Genomic DNA, 20,391 nt, shown 5'->3' with positions numbered 1-20,391 from the left:
ATCCCAAAGAAGATTTGGAAAAGGAAAATTGCTGGAACCAAAATCCACAGCCTGAACATGAAAATGCCTTCCAAAACTAAAAAATGAGGGCTTGCATTTTAAAAATATTTAATTCAAAAAGAGAAGAAAAAGATACTGTGCCTTGGCAATTATGAAAGAGTGACATTTTCTGAATTTTGAAAAGCAATAGACAAGAATAGAGGTAGGGGGAAAAAAAATCTGCTACTTAAAATTTTCATTAAAATGCAGTTTTAGGTGTGCTGAAGCTATTCATTAATCCAATTGAAACATGGTTTTGTATCAAATTAGAAGAGAATAATTTAAAAAATGTGAAGCTGTTTTTTTCTTGTGTTCTCTTTGCTTCCTCAGGAAGACCTAAAACAAATAAAACAAACCTTATAAAGAAAAGAGACAAAAGAGGAACTAAATAAGATGAAGTGGTAAAGTTTTAAGTTGACCAAGACAACTCATGAAGGTTTTACTAAGTCATTCTTGACATATGGAACATGTGATTACTTGGACTACTTAGTACATTATTAACACAGCCAGGGTTTTGTCATGTGTTACTGGAAGACTGGCTTAAAAATACCCAGTAATACCTGCTTATTTTGGATTGCCACACAAAAACCAATCAAGATCATTTTAAATAGCTGTTAGTTAACCCTGTGGAGTGGCTGTGTCAAGCAGCTGTGGACACAGGCCCTCTCAAGGCAAGTGCTGCAATCACTGCAGCTTTTCAGCACTCCATGGTTACGTTATAGGGACTTTCCTATCAGGAGCTTTAAACCATGGTTGCCCAAACCAGCTAGCTTGGACTTCCCTCTTTCCAAGAGGCCTGCTCTTTTCCCAAGGAAACCACACCACCACATCCCTTCCATCCTGACTCTTACAGGTTCTTTTGCATAACACAACCGAGATCACTGACTTTCTTACCCTCCTACACCCCTTTTCTGGACCTTGGTCCTCACCTCTTGATTTCTGTGAGGCATTTGGAGGCCCTAAAAAGGGCAGCCTTGCCCTAGCTCCTGTTAAGGAAACATCTGCCAGGGTAATTTTTCCTCTCTTTCTGCAGGGTTCCCTTGGCTGCTTCAAGCATTATCTTGCTTGTCCCCATTTTCAAAGTCTTTCTTACTTATTGCTAGCCCAGACAACTCCAGCCAGCCCCAAAAGTGCCCTGTTGGTTGGGCCCTTGGCTGGGGCTTTGAGGAGGATGCTGTGTCCAACCACTCAAGCCTGCTCACAACCATCAGGTGCTCCTGTAAACAACAAGGCAAGAACCAGAGACAAATAAACTGTTTTAAGACACAAAAGATGTTCTAAGTCAAACCATCTGGGCTTGACAGAAATCTGCTATTCCAAAGTGACATGTGTTTTACAAGAACATCTCCTCAAGTAAGTTGGCTCAGCCTTCCTCAGATCAAAGACTGGTCCTCTTTTATGCATGTTTGTACCTAGCCTAGGACATCGAGGGACATGGGAACCAGGGCCAGAGCTCCAGAGTACAACACATACACTGTTACTGCTCTGCCTTTGAAAGGACAGGAAGGTGAAGGCACTTGGAAAAAAACTTGGACCACATAAAAAAATTGTTTCTTCATGAAATGGATAAAACTTAACACACTGTTGATGAAAAAAAACAACCGACCAAACAAAAAAAGCCCTAAGGACTTTGGTGACTCTATCATCAAAAGTCTTCTGAGCTGGCAAGAAATCAAGGTATTAGAAGAACTCCAGACACTTTAAGTGCAAGAATCCTTACTTTTAAGCAAACACTAGCAGCATAATGGCTTATTATAAGCCTGTTCTAGGTGTCATTAGGGGTTTAGCATTAAATGAAGCAGCCCATTTGATATAAGCACTTGTCAAAATGTGACAAATGCTCTTCCAGCAGGACTTGACACTACTTGGGCTGTTGCAATGATTCAGTCTCCCATGGTGTCTGTAATGAGATGGACCTTGAGGGTAAAAAAATGGTAGAGGAGGTGCTGGGCTGAAACTTCCTGCACACACAGATTGTGCAAATGTAAATTTGCATCTCTGAAATGATACATCCATCCGTGACGACAGGACAATATCTGCCACCAGTGGGAGGTTTGTGGAATAAGCCTAGAGGGGAACACACCCTGGAAAGTGATCTTTCAACATGGAAAGTTCCTTAGAAATCCCTTCAGGTTTTTCCTCTCGTTTCTCTTTGGCAATCCACAGTAAGTGAGCATTAGTCATTACAAGTATTAACCAATTCAAGTGAGATTTCTTTGACCTATATATCACTTCCCTTTTGTTAATTAACTGGAGATTTTAAAAGTGTGCAATCCAAGAAAGACTAAAGCACGGTCAAAGAGTGTGCATTGAATTGGATCGTATGGCATTGTTACAAAAACTACAACTAAGGTGGTAAAGTCACCAGGCCCAATCATCAAACTTGGAGATAGGGGAGGTTTTTTTGGTTGCTGGGATAAGCATCCTACATACATCTATTTCTAACTGTAGTTAGAAATTCTAAAGGTGAAGCTTAATAGAGTGTTTTATATTCTTCCTCATCTCCTAAAAGCAATTCTTCTTTGCTCATTTTTTGCTCACTGTTACCAACTGTAACAATGACTGCACTGAGTAAAAAAGATGGGGTTTTTTTCATTTCTAAAAAGAACCACAGAAAACAACAAACAAACAAACACAACGAGAACCAACCCCCCTCCCCCATAATTAAAAAAAAAATTGCAAGAGTGGTTTCATGGACCTTGGCTGGCTCATTCATCACAAGGAGCTCATCAAGGGGTTGGTCTGCGGTTGGCACTGATGACAAAACAGGCCTTAACTTTTATAGCATTTGATATTTTCTGAAAGCAATTTTCTCATTCTTACATGTAACATGTAGGTCATATCAAGAAAGTATTACGCAAAATATTCTTATTAGCTAGAGTCAATAGATGTGTTTCCCTCAATCACAGTTTGCAGAATGGAAGAGCTCAAAACCAGCTTGTGAAGCACACAGACAATCTTGACATCGAAGTAGTGGTGAAAGATTACTTTGCAGCCATAGCAAAATTCAGCCACTTTTTTCTCACCAGAATCATCTTTCTCCACTTCATTGATAAACAAAAAACTGCTGTTCTTCCTTTAAACACAGATGGCTTCTAAGAGCTGACAGACAGTGTAGGAGACAGAGGAACACCAGAGCCTGGTGCTCCCAGCTACAGTCAGCACTTGCACAAAAGTCAGCTGCAAACCTATAGCAGTGACCTCGTAACATTTTATTAGAAAGGAAAATCCTCAGAGAATTCTACTGACAAAGGAGTAGTTCCTGTCCTCCACTGATGATCTGGAAGAAAAATATAAGGAAAACTAAAGGACCTACTTAAGGTATAACCTATTCTTCTCTCAGCCTTTCTGTCCTGCTGTAGCATTCATTGAATGCAACAGAAGGATTTTCTCCACTTTCCAGTAAACTTCAGATCTTTTTGGAATTTCAGTTCTCAATTTTAGAAGTCTCAAGACAGTAATTTGCTATTGATACAATTACAACAGAAATAACTTTGGCAGTTAGGACCAAAATACACCCTGATGCCAAGAGGGAGACCATACATGAGATATCATCCGTCTGCTCAGTCTTGGAAATTTTACCATCTATTCAACTCGTTTGCTTGATTTTTTTGTTGCTGTTCAGTAGTTTTGAAACATTAAAAAAACAAACAAAGAAAAAAACAAAAAAAAACACCCAGACAAAAAGAAGAGATGAAATTGAATTGTCCAACATTCTCAGACCTATGAAGAAAATAGGAAGATACCACAAAGCTCACAGCTTCATTTTGAACAATGAATTTTGCAGCCGATCAGCAGGTACTTCCACATGCTGAACTATTTTTTGGCTCAGCTCCTCTGGACCTCACTGCTTTGCACCCCTCAGCTGGAAGAGCCAAGTGAGCCTTGTGCCAATAAGAGTGAGAAAGTAAAAGGCTGCTCAGCCAACAAACCCAGTCCTCAGACAATGGGAAACACCTTTATTTGGAAACCTCCCACGGTCTTGAGAGGTTTTTGCACAGAGCAAATCAGAGAGCTGCAATGCAGGTCACTGACATGCTAGTAAGGATGCCTGTAAAGTCTTGGTAATGCTTCCAAGGGGACACCCACTGTAACTGAATGCTCCTTGCCCAGCCTCTCACAGCTACATTGGTAATCTGTCACCTACAGTGAATTCAGCAATGAAACTGTAACCAAAAGCAGAGACAAACCAGCCAGTGACTTATATTGCAGAAAGCTAATGCAACTTATCTTTCCCTGGCCAATAACAGATTAAGAGGGTAAATGACTCCTTTCAACACACTGGCCCAGACTTCATTGTGTACAAAAGGGGCTTTAAGCACAGCTCTGCAGGCCAAGGTAGGTTCAACCAGTCTTTATAAACCCATTACAGGACTTTTATGTGCTCCATACCACGTTGGTAGCATGTTATAACAAGAGCTCCAGGCCTCGTTTGTGCCCAAATGTGCCACCACAAAAATGCTGCCTGTAAGAAAAAGAATTAACCTCCCCTCCCAAAATGTCTCAGGGTGATGATTAATGGCACAGCTGTTTGTTCCAGATCCTGCACTTCTACCAGCAGCCACTGCCTTTCATGGTGCAAGTGGCAATGGGCAGTCCAGTGACAAGAGTAAGAATGAATGGATAAAAAGGGTGGGCATTATGCTTAGGTAAGGTGCAGCATAGTGAAAAATAGCCTTATGGCATTACTTTTTAATAAGGAAGCAGCTGTAAGTCTACATTTAAACCAAGTACCTGAAACATTCGTTTGGTTGAATGTATTTCCTAACCTACCCCTTGGAGTAATGCCCTTAGTACCTTCTAGCTAAACATCCCAAACTGAAATTTGCATATTCATTTTTGTGTCTCAGATGAAAAGCACCTGAGACATATGAATGCCCTTCCACCTTGGGAAGCTGGGGCAAGACTCAGCTGAGAAGCAAGTTATGGAAACCCTCACCCACACACCATGGGATTCAGGGCCAGACTGCAGAGAGCAGCTCATTCCCAAAATGAGCATGCAGTACATGAGAAAAGATAAAGATCAGCTCATCCATAAGTCAGAAAGTTACATGTCCTGTGAATACTCCTGGGTCTGAGAAATCTGACAAAAATACACTTTAATCTTTATAACTGCCATTGGAACCTTTCTGTGCATAGGCTGTATTTGGCCACGAATGGAGAAAAATCTTCAGTATTAGCCACAGAAAATTTTCTTTGCTATTGCTTGCTTTAGAGAGCATAGTACACATTCTTCAAAAAGAACAAGACTTCAGTTTCATTTGAAGAAGTCTCTTTGTCTGAGTTGGGCAGGTGTCAAGAAACAGATGTGATTTGTGAGCTGAAAGCCAGTGACCAAACTTACAGATAGAGAGACACCTCACACAGCCAATGTGAGCCTCTCAGCCTTGGTGCCATCCTGTGAAGCACCAGAGATAATATCAGGATTGAGTCCAAGGGGCAGCAGAGGCAGGAGAAAGGATCTGGATGACAGAGGTTTGCAGTCTCCTTCCTTTACTGCCTTTCCTTCCCCTCTCAGAATTGTCCTATCTCCTTGATTCATTAGAGACATGCTAGATTAACTGTTTAGGATATACTACAACAATAAAACTCACCTTTCCTCCTCTCTTACAAAATCTTCCCTTTCCCAACTGAACAGAATTGGGATGTCAACTAGAAACAGATCCCCCAGCCCACCCACCAAGCAGAACAACACTTCTGCCTCTAACTACTCTTCATGAAAAGAATGTAGTCCCCTTCAAACCCAGCAGCCATGCTCTGCTGCAGGCAGCTTATGGCATAGGGCTCAAGTTGACCAAAAACTTGCATAAGCTCATCGCAGTTTTACAGTCTTCCATCATGCTTTTTCACTGATTCACATGAACGTGAATCAGTGAAAAAGCATGAAATTTTAATTACAAACAAGATGGACTGAAGACTATGAGAAGAGAGGATCTGAAAGAAAAGAAACCAAATTTCAATGCCTGGAAGTTACTTAAATCATTCTTCCTCATTATTGTGTTACAGGAAAAGCAGAATTTTGCCGTTTTTCTCAGTGTCAAGATATTTGAGTTGGATTCTTAGTAAGTCAATGCAAACCCCAAGTAACACTCTTTCCCTAAAGGGTTCTCTGCATTTTAACAAGAGTTCATGAGAATAAAACCAAATGCAGGTATACACAGGGTTCTCTCAGAGGGGCTGTCACGTCCCATAGCTGCAGGGTCAACAGAACTAAGATAGCTCTGGGATCAGTGTCAGACAGAGACTGATGGCTCAGAAAGTGCCCAAAGGAGTTATTATATTCCATTCATGCATCAGTTTCACACATATTACAGAAGCTGCCAGCATTCACGGAGCGTCTGGATGACACACTGAGTCACAAGGTATCATTTGAGATAGTCCTGGGAGGAGCAGGGACTAGGACATGATGATCATTATGGCTCCCTCCCAGCTGTGACTCTGTAAGTACACAGCACTGTCCTAGGCAGGAGGAGATGGTTTCAGGGACAAAGGCCAACAAACAAATTATAAAGGCAAGAGGCAGGGATGGCCCCTCTAACATCACTAATCCTGTAGTATAGACTGTTGAGGGGTAGAAGGAAAAAAGGCTGCAAAATCTGGCCAAGAGTGAAGACAAAGGACTGGCTGAGCTGGGACACTCATCAGACCAGCAAGGAATGTCATATATTTTTCATATTCATGTACATGTCCATAAAGTTGCTGTTCCATTTTACTGTGTGTGAACCAAGATGCTGCCTTCCTCTGATTGGATAATTCAGTGTTATTTACAAAGATTTACAAATTTTCCTACTGTATTGGTCATATTCCTAAATAATTGTTACATCCCTCATTCCAGACTTACATGTTTTGGGACCAGGGTGGGAGTAGATCTAGATTTCTGTACATACTTTTTGTGAAAATCTGTACATTTCACAGAGTATACTCTGCTGTCGTGAGTCCCACAGAATCTTCTGAAGCTGACTATAGGGCAGTATCCCCATCTTCAGCAGCAATGTGAGAACCTGCCTAAGCAAAAGAACTAACAAATTTGCTAGCAAGTAAGTCAAGAGGAAGCAGAGCAGGGTGTTTTACTTTTTACTTTTTAAATTTGTCAGAATAGTTTGAAACCCCATGTAAGTAGTGTGGATACATTCCAATCTTACAACAGTGGTATTTGCTCGCCCTCACCTCTGTCACTACCCACACACAGCTACTGCTCCCTCTTTAATATAGGCCAGTTTGAGGCACAGATGGCTCCCAAGCCACACATCCTGTTAAATAGATCCAAAATTCTTTGGGAAAATGACTACCTCTATTGATTTTGTGCTAGTCAGGCACCAAACCGTAGTTTGGGTCTTGAATTACTGCTGCCTTGGAGCAAAGACAGGCCAGGATTATCTGGCTGTTCCTTTAAGGGTGCTGAACATGGATGCTGAAAGAAAGCCAGCTGGAGGCCGTTTCAAAGGAGGTGTCAGGGCAAGCTGTAATACCAGAAGAACAGGAAAAGCACAAAACCCAGAGTCCAGTAGCTGCAATACACACAGGACAACCTGAAGTAAGATTGGAAATACTATAAGGAGGCTTTCCCCTTGGAAGTAAGAAAGGAAGAGCTCCAGCACAGAAGGTATGATTATATATGAACTTTAGAAATCAGAAATCCTGCAATGACAAGGAAAAGTGGGAGGAAAGAAGAGAGCAATCTGGTGGGGACCTGGGAGGCTGTTAGGCTGTGTGTAGAAGAGCTGACAGCTATGGCACCAAGAATTGCTGAAGGAAAAAAGAAATATAGGATTGTTTTGTTGCAGAACACCAAGGCATCCTAAAATCTCTTCAAAAGTGAACAAAACCCTAGATTTACAAAAGACTAATTGACCACATGGGGTGACTGAACCGGGAACAAATTGGATTCCTCCCCCTCAAGCACCAAGGCAGAGCTCTGGTTGTCAGAGGTTTGTGGTCATGAATCCAGAAAGGAGGGGTTGTACAGCAGCTGCAGAGCTGGGGGGGGCTTACTGCTGGCCAAGGGCTGAAGTGTGAGGGGAACACAAACCCCACTGCAGGTTGGGTGACACCATCTCCCACTCTCCAGTGGCAGAGTGGGTTGCCCCTGAGAGCCCTCAGCCCGCTATGCTTCCCAGCTCAGCACCAGTGACAGGGGTTTTTTCTGCACAGCTGCTTAAATCAAGTGGGAAACTTCTCACCTGACTTACCTACCAGCCTAACGGTGGCACCTCAAAGAGCAAAACTGCAGGTGAGAGGTACAGGTCTAGCCAAAAACCCTAAACAGTGCACGTGCTGGCACTGTAGGGATGCAGTGACCAGGGCACACCTGAAGTTCTGTGTACAGCTGAAACCGTGAATTCTTGCACAGGATGGCAAAGCCCGGCCGCTGATGGGCAGCATCTGAGGGGGAGCACAAGCGCGCTGCGAGCCCTGCAGAGGCAGCAGCTTGCCCCACTCACCTCCCAGGATGTGGGATATTTTGACAAGCTACATGAGACTTGCTGCCCCTGTGTCACACAGCCTGCTGGGGGGTGAACAAACAAGGCAGGACCTGAAAGAGACCAGAGCAGAGAATCTAGGCTGGAAAGGGGAAAATACGCCCTGGCTACTTCCCAAAGCTGACTTGTACAAATGTTTCTCATTACAGTGCTAGAGATGCTCTCCACCCCAGTCTTCTCGATGCCTTTCTCAGAATCACATGAAGCATTCCCACAGCACTGGGGTGCCGTATGGCTTTAATGATTACCACGTGAGAGGAGAGCCTGGGGGTGTTATGGTGTCTAAGTGAGCACGATCCTGGGCAGGGCTCAGACTGGTCCTGCCAAAGCCGCGTTTGCAGCAGCCTCATGTTACAACAGCCGGGGAGGAAGAAGGGGCAGAAATGTTTCCTTCCTGGAGCGCTCAGTATCTCACAGCCCTCCCGAACTCGTTTTGCCTTGCTGGGGTCACCTTGCCATCTAGTGGTTCACACTGCAGAGCTGACACAGAGCCCGGTTCTTTTCTGCTGGAATTCCTGTAAGGTCCATGCTTTCGGCTGTTACACAGCAAAGGAATTCAAATTCCCTTTGATCTGCACACATTTCTTAGTGGATCAGGCTGTCAGTAAAATGTGCTACCATAGCATGAAGTTAGAAAAGAAGATGCATAATGCCTACTGCCTTATACATATCACATCCTATAAAAAAAGATCCTCTGCCCATCCAACCTGGAGTGATGTACTCATCAGGACATGACTGGTTTTGGCTGAATAGACCTTTCTTCAGCTTTTACAAATAATTTTATGAAAAAACACTACTTCATTTTTAAGATTTTTTAAAATTCATTTTTTGCCTTAAAAAAAAAAAAAAGAGTTCTTGGGAGGGAAGTTGATAAAAGTTCAAAGCAAAGTGATAGAAATCCCATCTGCTAATAAGCAAACTCCAAAGGACTCCAAATGATAAATTGCACACATTAAGATTCTTGACATTGCCTATACTAACATGAATATGGATATTAACTTACTGTGTATTTACTTTGCATGTCCCCATTACACCCATTTTGACTTCTGTTCGGGCTCTGTCCAGCAGAGTTGAAAATTTTAATTTATTCCATCATCTCACCTAGTGACAAGAACAAAAATATCCACTTTACTTCATTTTAGCATGGACTGTTAACCTTCTGTGACCACTTTTATACATGGAAAATACGAAGTCTGTATCCAAAATGGACTTCTGATGCAGGCAATTCCAGATGAGAATCTGACTTGACATCCTTTCTGTATTTATTAGCAACTCCCATCTTCTAGGCTCCAGAGCTACTAGCTCTCCATAACGGGAAAGCCATGCACATCTAGGAGACAAAGGAGAAAAAACAGCAATTGGGAACTAGTTACTTGTCATTCAGCAAAGTGCTTGGCTGTGATCAGTCATGGTGTCGAGGGAAATCTCAGTGCTCAGCTGTCTTCAGCCACTTCTATCTAGAAAGGCTTTTCCTGTGTTTATCTTGGTCAGTGCAGATGGAATGACAGGGTAGTTTGTCTCCCAGTTAAGGATCTTCAAATTCATTTTTTATGCACTTTCTACAAAGAGAGCAGCAGACAACTGTAAGGGATAGCTGTTCACTTTAACATTACAAATAAAAATTTTTTTGAACTGTCAACCTCTAAAGAGCACCCCTTGGCATCAGAAACCACAAAATAAAAATGAATTACAAGATCTCTTTGCACTTGCATGGGCAGTATCATCATTCTAACAAACTTTCTCCTCAGCTTTGCTGCAGAGGCCATGGGTTGCTGGAAGCAAGAAAAAACCAACACCTGGGCTTTTCCCACCCTGATCCTCTGCCTCTATGGATTCTTCTACATGATGAAACCATCAGAACCTTTCCTAACACCCTATCTAACAGGACCAGATAAAAACCTGACCACAGATGAGGTATGATTTTACTCTACGATTTGTTTTAATTGAAGTAGTGAAAATAGAAAGGGAAAACATTCTTTAAAATTTTTAAACAAAGATAAAAAGGAAAAAAACAAGCACACAGCTTTAACCAGCTCTGGCAGGTTACCGTTTGCAGCAGACTGCATAAATAACAGATCCATTTAATGGATCCAGGATCCATTTGTCTGCCCAACAGTCCCATGCTGATTCAATGTGGTTATATATTTTATGAATTCCTTCAGAGAAAAAACTTCCCTCTACAACACCATTTAAAATACATGAACTTCCTTTCCTCAACAATAAAAACACTGGCATTTCCTCTCCTCTTCTAGGTTACCAACCAGATTTTCCCAGTTTGGACATACTCCTACCTTGCTCTCCTTTTCCCAGTGTTCCTGCTCACAGACTATGTGCGCTACAAGCCCGTCCTCCTCCTGCAGGGCATCAGCCTCATCATCACGTGGCTCCTGCTGCTCTTTGCACATGGAGTCACGGCCATGCAGGTGGTGGAATTCTTCTATGGCATGGTGACAGCCACTGAGGTGGCCTATTATGCCTACATCTACAGCGTGGTCAGCACCCAGCACTACCAGAGGGTCACCAGCTACTGCAGGAGTGTCACTCTGGTGGCAGCCACCGTGGCCGCTGTGCTGGGACAGCTGCTGGTGTCCTTAGCACACGTCTCCTACTTCTACCTCAACGCCATCACCTTGGCTTCCGTGTCCCTGGCATTCCTGTGCTCATTCTTCCTGCCCATGCCTCAGAGGAGCATGTTCTTCCACAGGAAAGACACCTCTGAGCCTCTCCCAGGGGCTGATAAAGGGGTGGCTGCAGGCGGTTCCCACAGGCCCTCGAGCTGCCAAGAGGAAAAGAGCCCCAACCCTGCTGCCAGGGGCCCGACCCCCCAGCCCCAGGCTGGGAATGCCAGGCCTCACAGTCACATGCTCAGCGTGCTGCTGCAGCTGGCCAAGGACCTGAGGGATTGCTACAGCTCCCGCAAACTCCTCTACTGGTCCCTGTGGTGGGCTCTGGCCACGGCCGGCTTTAACCAGGTCGTGAATTATGTCCAGGTGCTGTGGGACTTCCGAGCCCCGTCCCACAGCTCCGCAGTGTACAACGGAGCTGTCGAAGCAATAGCAACGTTTCTGAGTAAGTTGATGTTTAAACATTGATCACAATGACAGCCTCTGAAGTTTCACTTTAGTAAACTTTCAAAGTACCATTCCATTGCAGGCGCTCCAGGGAGCCAGTGCACATCCTGTGCATTCCAGACCTAGGTCTTTGATGTACAACAGTTCAAATGTGAGTTATGTTGGTTTTTCTTTAGGACCGGACAAATAACTGTATCTTACCAGCATGCAGAAAATATGCAAGACATTGCATCTAGCTGGTAAACCCATTCAGAGGCACCCATGTTTCTTTGGATGAGGCTATTTGGTGTTTTTTTTCCCCAAAACAAGTATTGCACTGCTCCCATAACAATGATATCAGCTTACACATATGAGAGAAGTTTTTCATAAAAATTTTACACAGAAAGTATATCATACTCCCGTTAAGATGTTTTTCTAGTGAAATACCCTTGTACAACCAGACAAAAAGAAAAATTCTAGTCATTGCAGGATACAAAGTGCAGGGGAAAAAAGCCCTATTGAATCCTTATGATACTGACGTGAACCATTCTACTTTTGCACCAGGAGTAGACGCTCACACCACACAAGCAAAGTGAGGTTATCAAAAGGTAACATCAGAGGATAGCACCCTGCCTACTGTGCTGCTGTAAAGAACTTGCACAAGACATTGGGGTGTATTCTACCAGGAGAAATAAACACCTCTACTCCACACCTGGTCATTCAGGTTACCCTTACAGACATTAAGGAGAAACAGATACTACTCTTGCAGTGGGAAACTAAATAGACCAAGTAAATAATGAACTAGAAGCCCTCCTGTAGTATCTACTCCTTGATGAATTTCTCTCTCTTGTGGACTTGCCTTTTTCTCAGTGTATAATTATAGAATTTTTAAAATTGTCTGGGACCCCAAGATGGGCAGTCAAATGGCTTAACTTTGCAACAGATGCATCTTCTAGGAGTCCCACCAAAAGCAAACCAATCCTTTTTCATTTCCTTAGATATACTTCCTTGACACCTCAAAACTCACTTTTTTGACAGTTTACCCCCTCTATGAGGTGCCCAGAGCTAAACTGTTACAATAGAAGGTTTACTAGCCTAGTTCTGTTCTCCTTCCAACTAGGAGAAGCTGGAAGAAATTACTTCTTGAACTCCAAACCATGTTCCTGATTCTCTCCCCAGAGATAACATGCTGTGAACAGACACCTAAATAATGAATCCTTCTACATTACAGTTTATCCTGTGAAGTGGAATAAAACACCAAGGACGGAATGGCAGAGACTTGATTTATGCAGTTGTCTTAAAATGACCAGTCATCTGCACAGCTGCAGAAGTCATTAGAAATGCTTTCAAACTTCAGACTACTCTGCTTCATTATTCAGCATCGCCTTTCAGCATGTGAGACTGGCAAGACTTGGTCATACAAGCTGTGGAACAGATACAACTTTTACACATGTTTTTTTCTCTTTTTCTAGGCTCAGTAACATCTTTCCTAGTACAATATATGAAGATTAACTGGGACCATTTTGGTGAACTGGCTTTAGGGATCTTCTCTGCAATAGATGCTGGTTGTCTGTTTCTCATGCACTTCTCTACCAACATCTGGGCATGTTATGCTAGCTATCTCATTTTCAAGGCATGCTATATGTTCCTCCTGACAATAGCAACGTAAGTACAAAACATCACAGTGCTGCCATCATGCACAGAATACTGACCTTACCTCCAGTTTGCTTTGGGCATCCTTTTCCTCCGAGGTAGCTGACCTAATGCTAGACATAACTGTTTAGGTAAGGACAAGGACATTTAAATGTCTGGTTATGTTGTTTTCATTCTTCCAAACAACCAGGAAAGAAAAATTGTCAAAAGGACATCAAACATTTACCTAAGCAGAAATTAAACAAGGTACAAGATAACTTTATTACTAAAGGCAATTACTAACAGCAAAATGTAGAAGCCATTTCGCTCCTTCCTGGCAAGAAAGATGCAGAGTGAACAATAGGGGACAAGCCATCCTTTAAGATCACCATATGTCTAGACCCCCTTCTGATAAACCTTTTAGCATGCCATGAACCGCATGAATGCAGGAAAAGATTCAACATAGAGTGTTCCCCAACATACTTTCATATATATAGTCATTACTGATATTAAGATGTAAAGAAGGAATGAAAGGGAACATTGGATGTATAAACTCAGACAAGATCTCATAGGAGACCAAGCTATTCTGTTGTCATAAATAGAAATATATAAATAATATTAATAACAAATATTTTATCCTGTGTAATAAATATAAAATGTTATTGCTCCAGTCATTTTATTGCTTAGAATGTCTTTAGACATACCACACTATTTCATTAACAAAAATACTAGATGCATTTTTTGTCAAACCCCAAAATTAATCAGATACCATTTTTAAAAGCTGCCAAAATTATAATGCATGGCAAGGTTATGCCTATCTTGAAGAAAGCCAAGTGAGCCCTTTATTTTCATTTTGGTAGATTGTTAGTACATTATAGTGAATTACACCTGGACTATTTCAATATATTCTGAAAAAAAAAACAACAAAGTAAAATCTTGCAAAAAACCCCCAAGCTAAAATAACTGAAAATGAGTCTCGAAGGAATAACACCCTTGTGTTTGTATAGAAACTTTGGAGATATATATTGCAAGGAAAGATGTTCTGATTATTGTCAAAAAAGATACTGCAAGTAAAATCTACAGACTCTTGACAGAAATAAGCAGCATGTTACCTCCACTGTCAAGTCACAAAGCAAAATGTGACTCACCACCACAGAAAGTTTGGTTAGAAGATACCCAGTGACCTTCGAGCCCAACCTCCCAGCCAGGGCAGAACTGCTGCCAGTGCCAGAGCAGGTCACAACACTGCCTGGCCAGGTCTCTGAAAGCTTCCAGCCATGACCACTTCACAGCCTGTCAGAGGCAGTCTGTGAAGGCAAAGGAACAAAAAGGGAGGGTACAGAGAACTGACATTCTACCTGATCACCTGATAGCATGGGTTGGAAAAGCAGCCCATGCCAGTTCAAAAAACCATTAAAATACACTATGGTACCCCAGACTTTTTTTTTTAGAGAGCAAGGAACCAAACAACCAAATGAAGCACCATTTCCTGTGTCCTTGATGCACCATCTCCATTGATCATTTTCTCTTCATTGACTGATAGACAGCAATAGCTTTCCCAGTGGGAAGTGACTGACCTGCCAGTCTCCCATTAGGTTCCAGATCGCTGTCAATATGAGCATGGAACGCTATGCCCTGATGTTTGGATTGAACAACTTCATTGCCCTGCTGATTCAGACCATTCTCACAATTGTTGTTGTAGATTCAAGAGGTTTGGGACTGGACATGGTGACTCAGGTAAGTGCTGTTACCTTGCTTCCTATTTACTGCTCAGCCAAGTCATCTTCAAAAGTTTACCAAGAAATTCCTATGCCAAAGCACAACTTAATTCCTCTTTCTTCCATAGAAATCCGGACATCTTGTTCTTCCCTTGTCATTGTTCATCATCATTTGTCATCATTCTTCCCTTTTGCCTTTTAATGCATTTAGGATTAAAGATGCTGGTCTTTGACTTTTAAAGGGAGATACACCAGAACATAATTAACCAGGATATGCTATCTGACCAGTTTTGGTAACTAATAGGACGCTGAACAACATCCTCTCTTCCCAAAAGCTCAGACTGGTTTTGTCAGATGCAGAATGGGAGTTCAAAATTATGAGACACAGCCTGGATTATATGAGTTATTTCAGCTCAAGTAATTTCTAATTCTAGCTCTGGAGCAAACCTGGTCTGTATCTCAACATGTACGATAAAGTCTTCTGCCCATAGCTTGGGCACTCCATTTCGGATGGGATATTCTATCTTACAAGAGTGTCCCTATCTTCAGTAAATCTAATGTCACTCATGCTGAAGTCAACTGAAACCTACTGACTTCTGCATTTTCTCAGATGGGCTCTCAGCTGGGGCAGCTGTCTACTCTAATGGATCTGAAGAAGACTAAAGCTATTCACACTCTGCACAGAGAAAGCAAAAGTGACTTTGAAAGAGTAAAGATTGACACAAACATTACATCTTTAAAATTAAGGACAGGAATATGTAGGACTTCGTAAACAGCCTTGCCACTGTTGTTGGAAATACTGATATAAAATCACAGTGTATTTACTGAAGCCATTGTGGTGACAGCACTGAAATGTGCAAAAGCAAAACAAGGATGAACTCAGACTCTTCAAACAGATTCATGACTACATGGGTAATGAAGCTGCTACTACATTTTGCCCTAATAGAAAAAAAAAATCCTGTTCTTATCCCTCTCCCCATCTGACATTTGTTAAGAGGCATAAGGAGTGGAAGAAAGGAGCAGTTCTTCATTTCACAATGCTGTTCACAAAGCTGAGATTTTGCTTTATCACAAAGCAAATTCTCAAACGTAGAGAAACTGTCAGAACACAAGAAAAAAAGAGTGACTGTCATCTCCAAAGAAGCAGCATATCTCTAATGTGTTTTTCATTAATTGGTCTGCCTTTTTCTCCTCCCAGTTTTTAATTTATGGCAGCTACTTCGCAGTCATACACGGGATTTTCATGATCAGAAGCATTTGTGTGCTGGTCTCATGCAAATGCCAAAGGAAAATAGCGAGATCTTGCACAGAGCAGCTGAACCAGGCTGAGCACGAGTCAAGAGAGCAGATTGTCACAAGCTCCATGACACAGCTGTAGGAGGCAGGCTCCTTGGCCAGGCCCTCCTGGGAGAAGGATTCCCAGCAGAGAAGAAGAGCAGCATGCAGGGAACAGCAGTGCAAGAAGAACATTCAACTCAGCCCTGAAAAGCTACGCTGAATCATTCCAGCTCTTCAGCACAACATATGCCAGCAGAGAGCTCACCAGAATGGCACTCTGCCAAGAATAAAAGATAAGTTCCTTTAGATTCTTGTTTACATGCCTATAAATAGCTTAAGGGCAGTAATTTATACACAGAATCAGAGCAACCACGTTTGCATCCCCTTGTGCACGACGGCAGAGTGCAGAGTTCACCCTGCCCTGCTCATTGTAGCTCTGAATGTGGCTCTGGCAAAGCTGCTTCCATCATATTTGCTGATTCAGTGGCTGAAGGGTCTGACCCCCCCCTCTACACAGCCCTCGTTCTGAACCAAGGAAGTGTTTGCATCATTACATTCTTTCATACCCAGTACAGGCAGATGGGGCACAGGCTCCTCCTGTCTCATCCCACACCTCTGTGCATACAGCCTGCAGAAAGCAGGGCTTGCACAACCCATCCCGGGAGCTTCACTGCAACACTGTTACGCTACGGTTGTTGCCTGGCCCACATTTGAGAGCTGCAAACACTGTACTGGCTTCACAGCAACCTCTGCCGAAGAGGGAATAATTTCAGGGTCCAAAAAAAAAAGAAAGAGCACCACTCCTTTGCTTGTGCTTCCAATAAATTTAAATTCAGGTCTGACTGTCTTCCTCTTTCAGCAGGAAAAGAAAAAATATCAAGGGGCTTAAGTAGCACAGACTAAAACCAGAGAAGTACACTGTGAAGAAATATAGCTGATTCCATACAGGAAAATTCCAGATTAATAGGAATATCCAAGAAGATTTGTAACTGAAATAAACAGCTAGCTTCGTGTGCTTTTGAGTGCCAAGTGAGGGAGGTCCACTGGTCTTGCCCAAGAATTTGGCAGGATCAGCATCTCAGAGTTTGTCAAGAAGCTTCAAATCCTACAGCTAATTTAGTCCAAAAGACAGTCCAGGAGAAGAAAAAAGAGACTAGAAATTAGTTTGCATAGCGAATGTCTAATTTAATATGAACTATATCCATATGCTAAAGTTATTTATGTACTGCTGTTTGTTTCTAGCTTCCAATATCTACATCTAACTAATAAAAAATGCTTAGCATTTACAGAATAATATTTTTTCTGTCGAGACACAAGCTATCATTTGTACAGACGTAACTGCTTTTCATACTACTGTCACACACTGCAACTAGACAAAGTGCCCAGATGTGAGGGCAGGCAGGACAGAAGCAATTTGTTTCAAGTCACAAGAACAATCAGTAGGATCTGACAAAATGAAGATCCTGGCTAATTTTTTTAGGCTTTTTGTTTACTATTGTGCACTGTGGGGACATTCTCTGTTGTAAACTGGCTCTAAGCAGAACAGTTTAACCAATGCAGTCATAAAAGTGGGAGATGTACTTAGTCTCCACTGAGCAGTGAGTATCTTCTATTACTGCAGAACCGAGGGCATGATGCTCCTGCCTTTAGAAACAGGGACAGAATCCAGGAGTGCAAGGACTGTTTTTTCTATTCTTCCTTTGTGGGAGTGTGTCTTGTTTGGTTCAGTCCGGGTCTCCCCTTTGGGTTTCGTGTTACTGTACCATCCCAGTTTATACCCTCCTGGTTTCGTGTTCATAACCCTGCTTTCTCTATTTGTCTCCTCCCACACCCCTGCCAATCGCTCCGGCACCCCTCCCAAGCTTCTAGAAAGTTCTGGCAGGGGCGTCGAGTGATTGGTCTTGGGGGGAGGATCCCTCCCTTCCTTTCCCAAGATAGGTTCCCTTGTGTCCCTCATCCCGCAGACCCATCCTTCTCCTTCCCTGATTCGATGCCGTTGTCATCCCTCCCCTGTCGCCACTCCCCCATAAAACCCCTGGCAGGCGGGCTCAGGGTTGCTCATTGCTGGACACCCCCGGGGGGCGAGAGCTCTTGTTCGGAGACGCAATAAACCTACCGGATTTCATCCACAATTGAGCCTGCCTCCTTCTTCCACCGCCTGCCTCTATTGCCGCGGTCCTGTGGAAGGACCCACGAGCCAGACCTCTGGTCTCCCGGATTCCGGAGGCTGGCCCCCGCAGCCTGCTGCGTCCAGAGCTGACCGGGCTGAGTGGGAACTGCTCCAAAAAGGACGCAGAGGCATTCCTTGTCAGTAGGAACTCCATTTGAGACATTCCATTTAGAACTAGGTGTCAGTCCTGGACTAGAAGTTAACTAGAGTTTGTATTTAAATTAAAAAGAGGAATTTTGTATTTTCAACTCTATGGTCTCAAACTGCCTTTGGTACAGAAAGTTAACAAATATTTCCACGCAATATCTGACAAATGGAAAGGAATCAACAACATGTGAAACTTTTTGCTGTTGTTAAAAAACATAATGCCATTTAGTTCAGTAGACTAGAGCTAAAAAACCACGTACAACCAACCATAAAAATTGTTATGTTCTGGCTAGAGCTAGCTCACTGCTCTCTGTATCTGTGGGATGCCACTGAGGAGCAAAGGAACCAAGCAGACAAAATGTATTTGGCTTGCAGCTTTAGAGAACACCATCTTCAGAAAACAGATAAGACTTTAAAGAAAAAATAATCCGTTCCTATTCTCTCTAATCTCAAAATAATAATTCTGAAGTTGGAAGCTGGGAGGCAGCATTATAGGGAAAATAGGGTAGGAAGAGGGCAGCTCTTAGCAGTGTTAGGAGGAAAAAGGCAAGGCTTTATGTTATCCTGGGTTTTCAGGTGCAAATCAGAACTCATCCAGCAATCAGAGGTTTCATCTAAAAGCGTAAGATGTACACATCTACCTGTGTGTTCACGTACCTGCACACACATACTCTGGAGAGGAGATAGTTGAGACTTGGCAGGTTATGAGCAAGGCTGGAATCACAGGCTGTCTAGATCTGCAGGAAAAGGAAAGTCTCAACACATCCACCTCTCCTAGCAGTTTTTAGTGTTGTCTTTCTTCCAGTGTGTTAAAGGTTTCCATGCAAACATGGAACTCTAGAGCTGGGCACATTCCTCCCAATAGCTGCAAGCCCCTCTAAATAAAACATTAATTATCTTTGAAACATTTGTGGGTTTGGGCACAAAGCTTCCGTGAAGATACAGTCCAGCAAGCTGATAAGACCGGTTTGAGCAAAGAAGGAAGGAACAAATAGCATGTTTGTATTCAAAGCATGCAGGTATTGCCCAAGCACTGTGTGGGCTACCAGAGAAATACGAGCCAGCAGCCCCTTTCAGCCCCTGCCCAGCAGCACCTTCCCTTCCCAAGGTTCTTTCCATGACTCAGAAGCTCTTGGCCAGGGAAGAGGATGAAGGGCAGAAGCAAACCTGTCTCCCCTGAGCACTTGCCTGCCTGGTTGCACCACACACTTGAGTACTGAGGAAACCTTCCATACCTGCAGGACCAGACCAGGCTCTGTCGAGCTCACAAAGGGGCCCCTCCTGCCAGGGCCTCAGCATCTGCTCCCAGGGTCAAACACACGTCCTACCAACAGGCTTCAGCGTGAACTCCAGCCTCTGATGACCCTTGGAAGATGCAGGCAGTCCAGTCTAAAAAAAATGGGTAAAGGAAAGCAAAGCAGCAGCATTTCTCTGAAGCAAGCCTGTTGACTTTTTAGCTTAGAACATAGATTTAACAGCTTACTGTCTTGTCCATTTGTCCTTAAATGACAGATCCATCCCTATATAGAAGTAATTAATGGCCAACTAATAGTATGAGGCATTTGATGTCCTACCTCCCAAAGCCCCAGGAAAACCAGGACAGTAGAGGAGACCCCACAAGCCCAGAGGCCTCTGCACTATGCACAGGACAAGGACAGTGTTAGCTCAAACTGTAAAACTGGTGCTCTTGTCTTCCCATGAATCAGAGACCAGAGCTTTTAAAGGTATTTATTAACAAAGAATGCAATCATTGATTGCTTTCTGGTCACAAGTTTTATTAATCATTAGCTTCCATGAGTCTTATAGTTTTATCCTAAAAACAGAACTCAGTTCGCTGACAAAACCTGTAAAGAATGCTTTCCCTGCAATCTTCATGG

At 42.9% G+C, this 20,391-nt stretch overlaps 1 protein-coding gene and 1 long non-coding RNA gene across 4 annotated transcripts; one reads left to right on the top strand and one right to left on the bottom strand.

Annotated features, from left to right (window-relative positions):
* Positions 1-1,450: 1,450 nt before the first annotated feature.
* On the bottom strand, positions 1,451-20,180 carry LOC116448630. Of its 2 annotated transcripts, XR_004242065.1 has the most exons (5): positions 20,089-20,180; positions 19,750-19,903; positions 19,172-19,251; positions 9,523-9,849; positions 1,451-8,572 (listed from the first exon to the last, which is right to left on the bottom strand). It is a non-coding gene; the product is annotated as an uncharacterized LOC116448630 (long non-coding RNA). The 2 variants fall into 2 exon arrangements; XR_004242064.1 differs by having other exon boundaries at positions 1,451-9,849.
* LOC116448627 (thiamine transporter 2-like) lies at positions 7,554-17,493 on the top strand. Of its 2 annotated transcripts, none has more exons than XM_032119313.1 (6): positions 7,554-7,642; positions 10,268-10,433; positions 10,772-11,588; positions 13,042-13,234; positions 14,797-14,938; positions 16,118-17,493. In XM_032119313.1, the coding sequence occupies exons 2-6, from the start codon at positions 10,284-10,286 to the stop codon at positions 16,295-16,297; spliced, it is 1,482 nt and encodes a 493-aa protein (XP_031975204.1). In that variant the 5' UTR covers positions 7,554-7,642; positions 10,268-10,283; the 3' UTR covers positions 16,298-17,493. The 2 variants fall into 2 exon arrangements, with proteins under 2 accessions (XP_031975204.1, XP_031975205.1); XM_032119314.1 differs by having other exon boundaries at positions 14,904-14,938; positions 16,118-16,364.
* Positions 20,181-20,391: the final 211 nt, after the last annotated feature.

This window comes from Corvus moneduloides, chromosome 10, assembly GCF_009650955.1.
Source record: "Corvus moneduloides isolate bCorMon1 chromosome 10, bCorMon1.pri, whole genome shotgun sequence".
Classification (NCBI taxonomy): domain Eukaryota; kingdom Metazoa; phylum Chordata; class Aves; order Passeriformes; family Corvidae; genus Corvus; species Corvus moneduloides.
Note: the sequence above shows the minus strand (reverse complement) of the source record. Positions and strands in the feature narration are given on the sequence as shown.

Excerpts from the sequence above, each read along its gene's own strand:
- LOC116448627 (XM_032119313.1), top strand. The coding sequence starts at position 10,284 with ATGGGTTGCTGGAAGCAAGAAAAAACCAACACCTGGGCTTTTCCCACC. Across the intron at positions 10,434-10,771 it reads AAAACCTGACCACAGATGAG|GTTACCAACCAGATTTTCCC; the intron begins GTATGATTTTAC and ends CTCCTCTTCTAG. Across the intron at positions 13,235-14,796 it reads TTCCTCCTGACAATAGCAAC|GTTCCAGATCGCTGTCAATA; the intron begins GTAAGTACAAAA and ends GTCTCCCATTAG.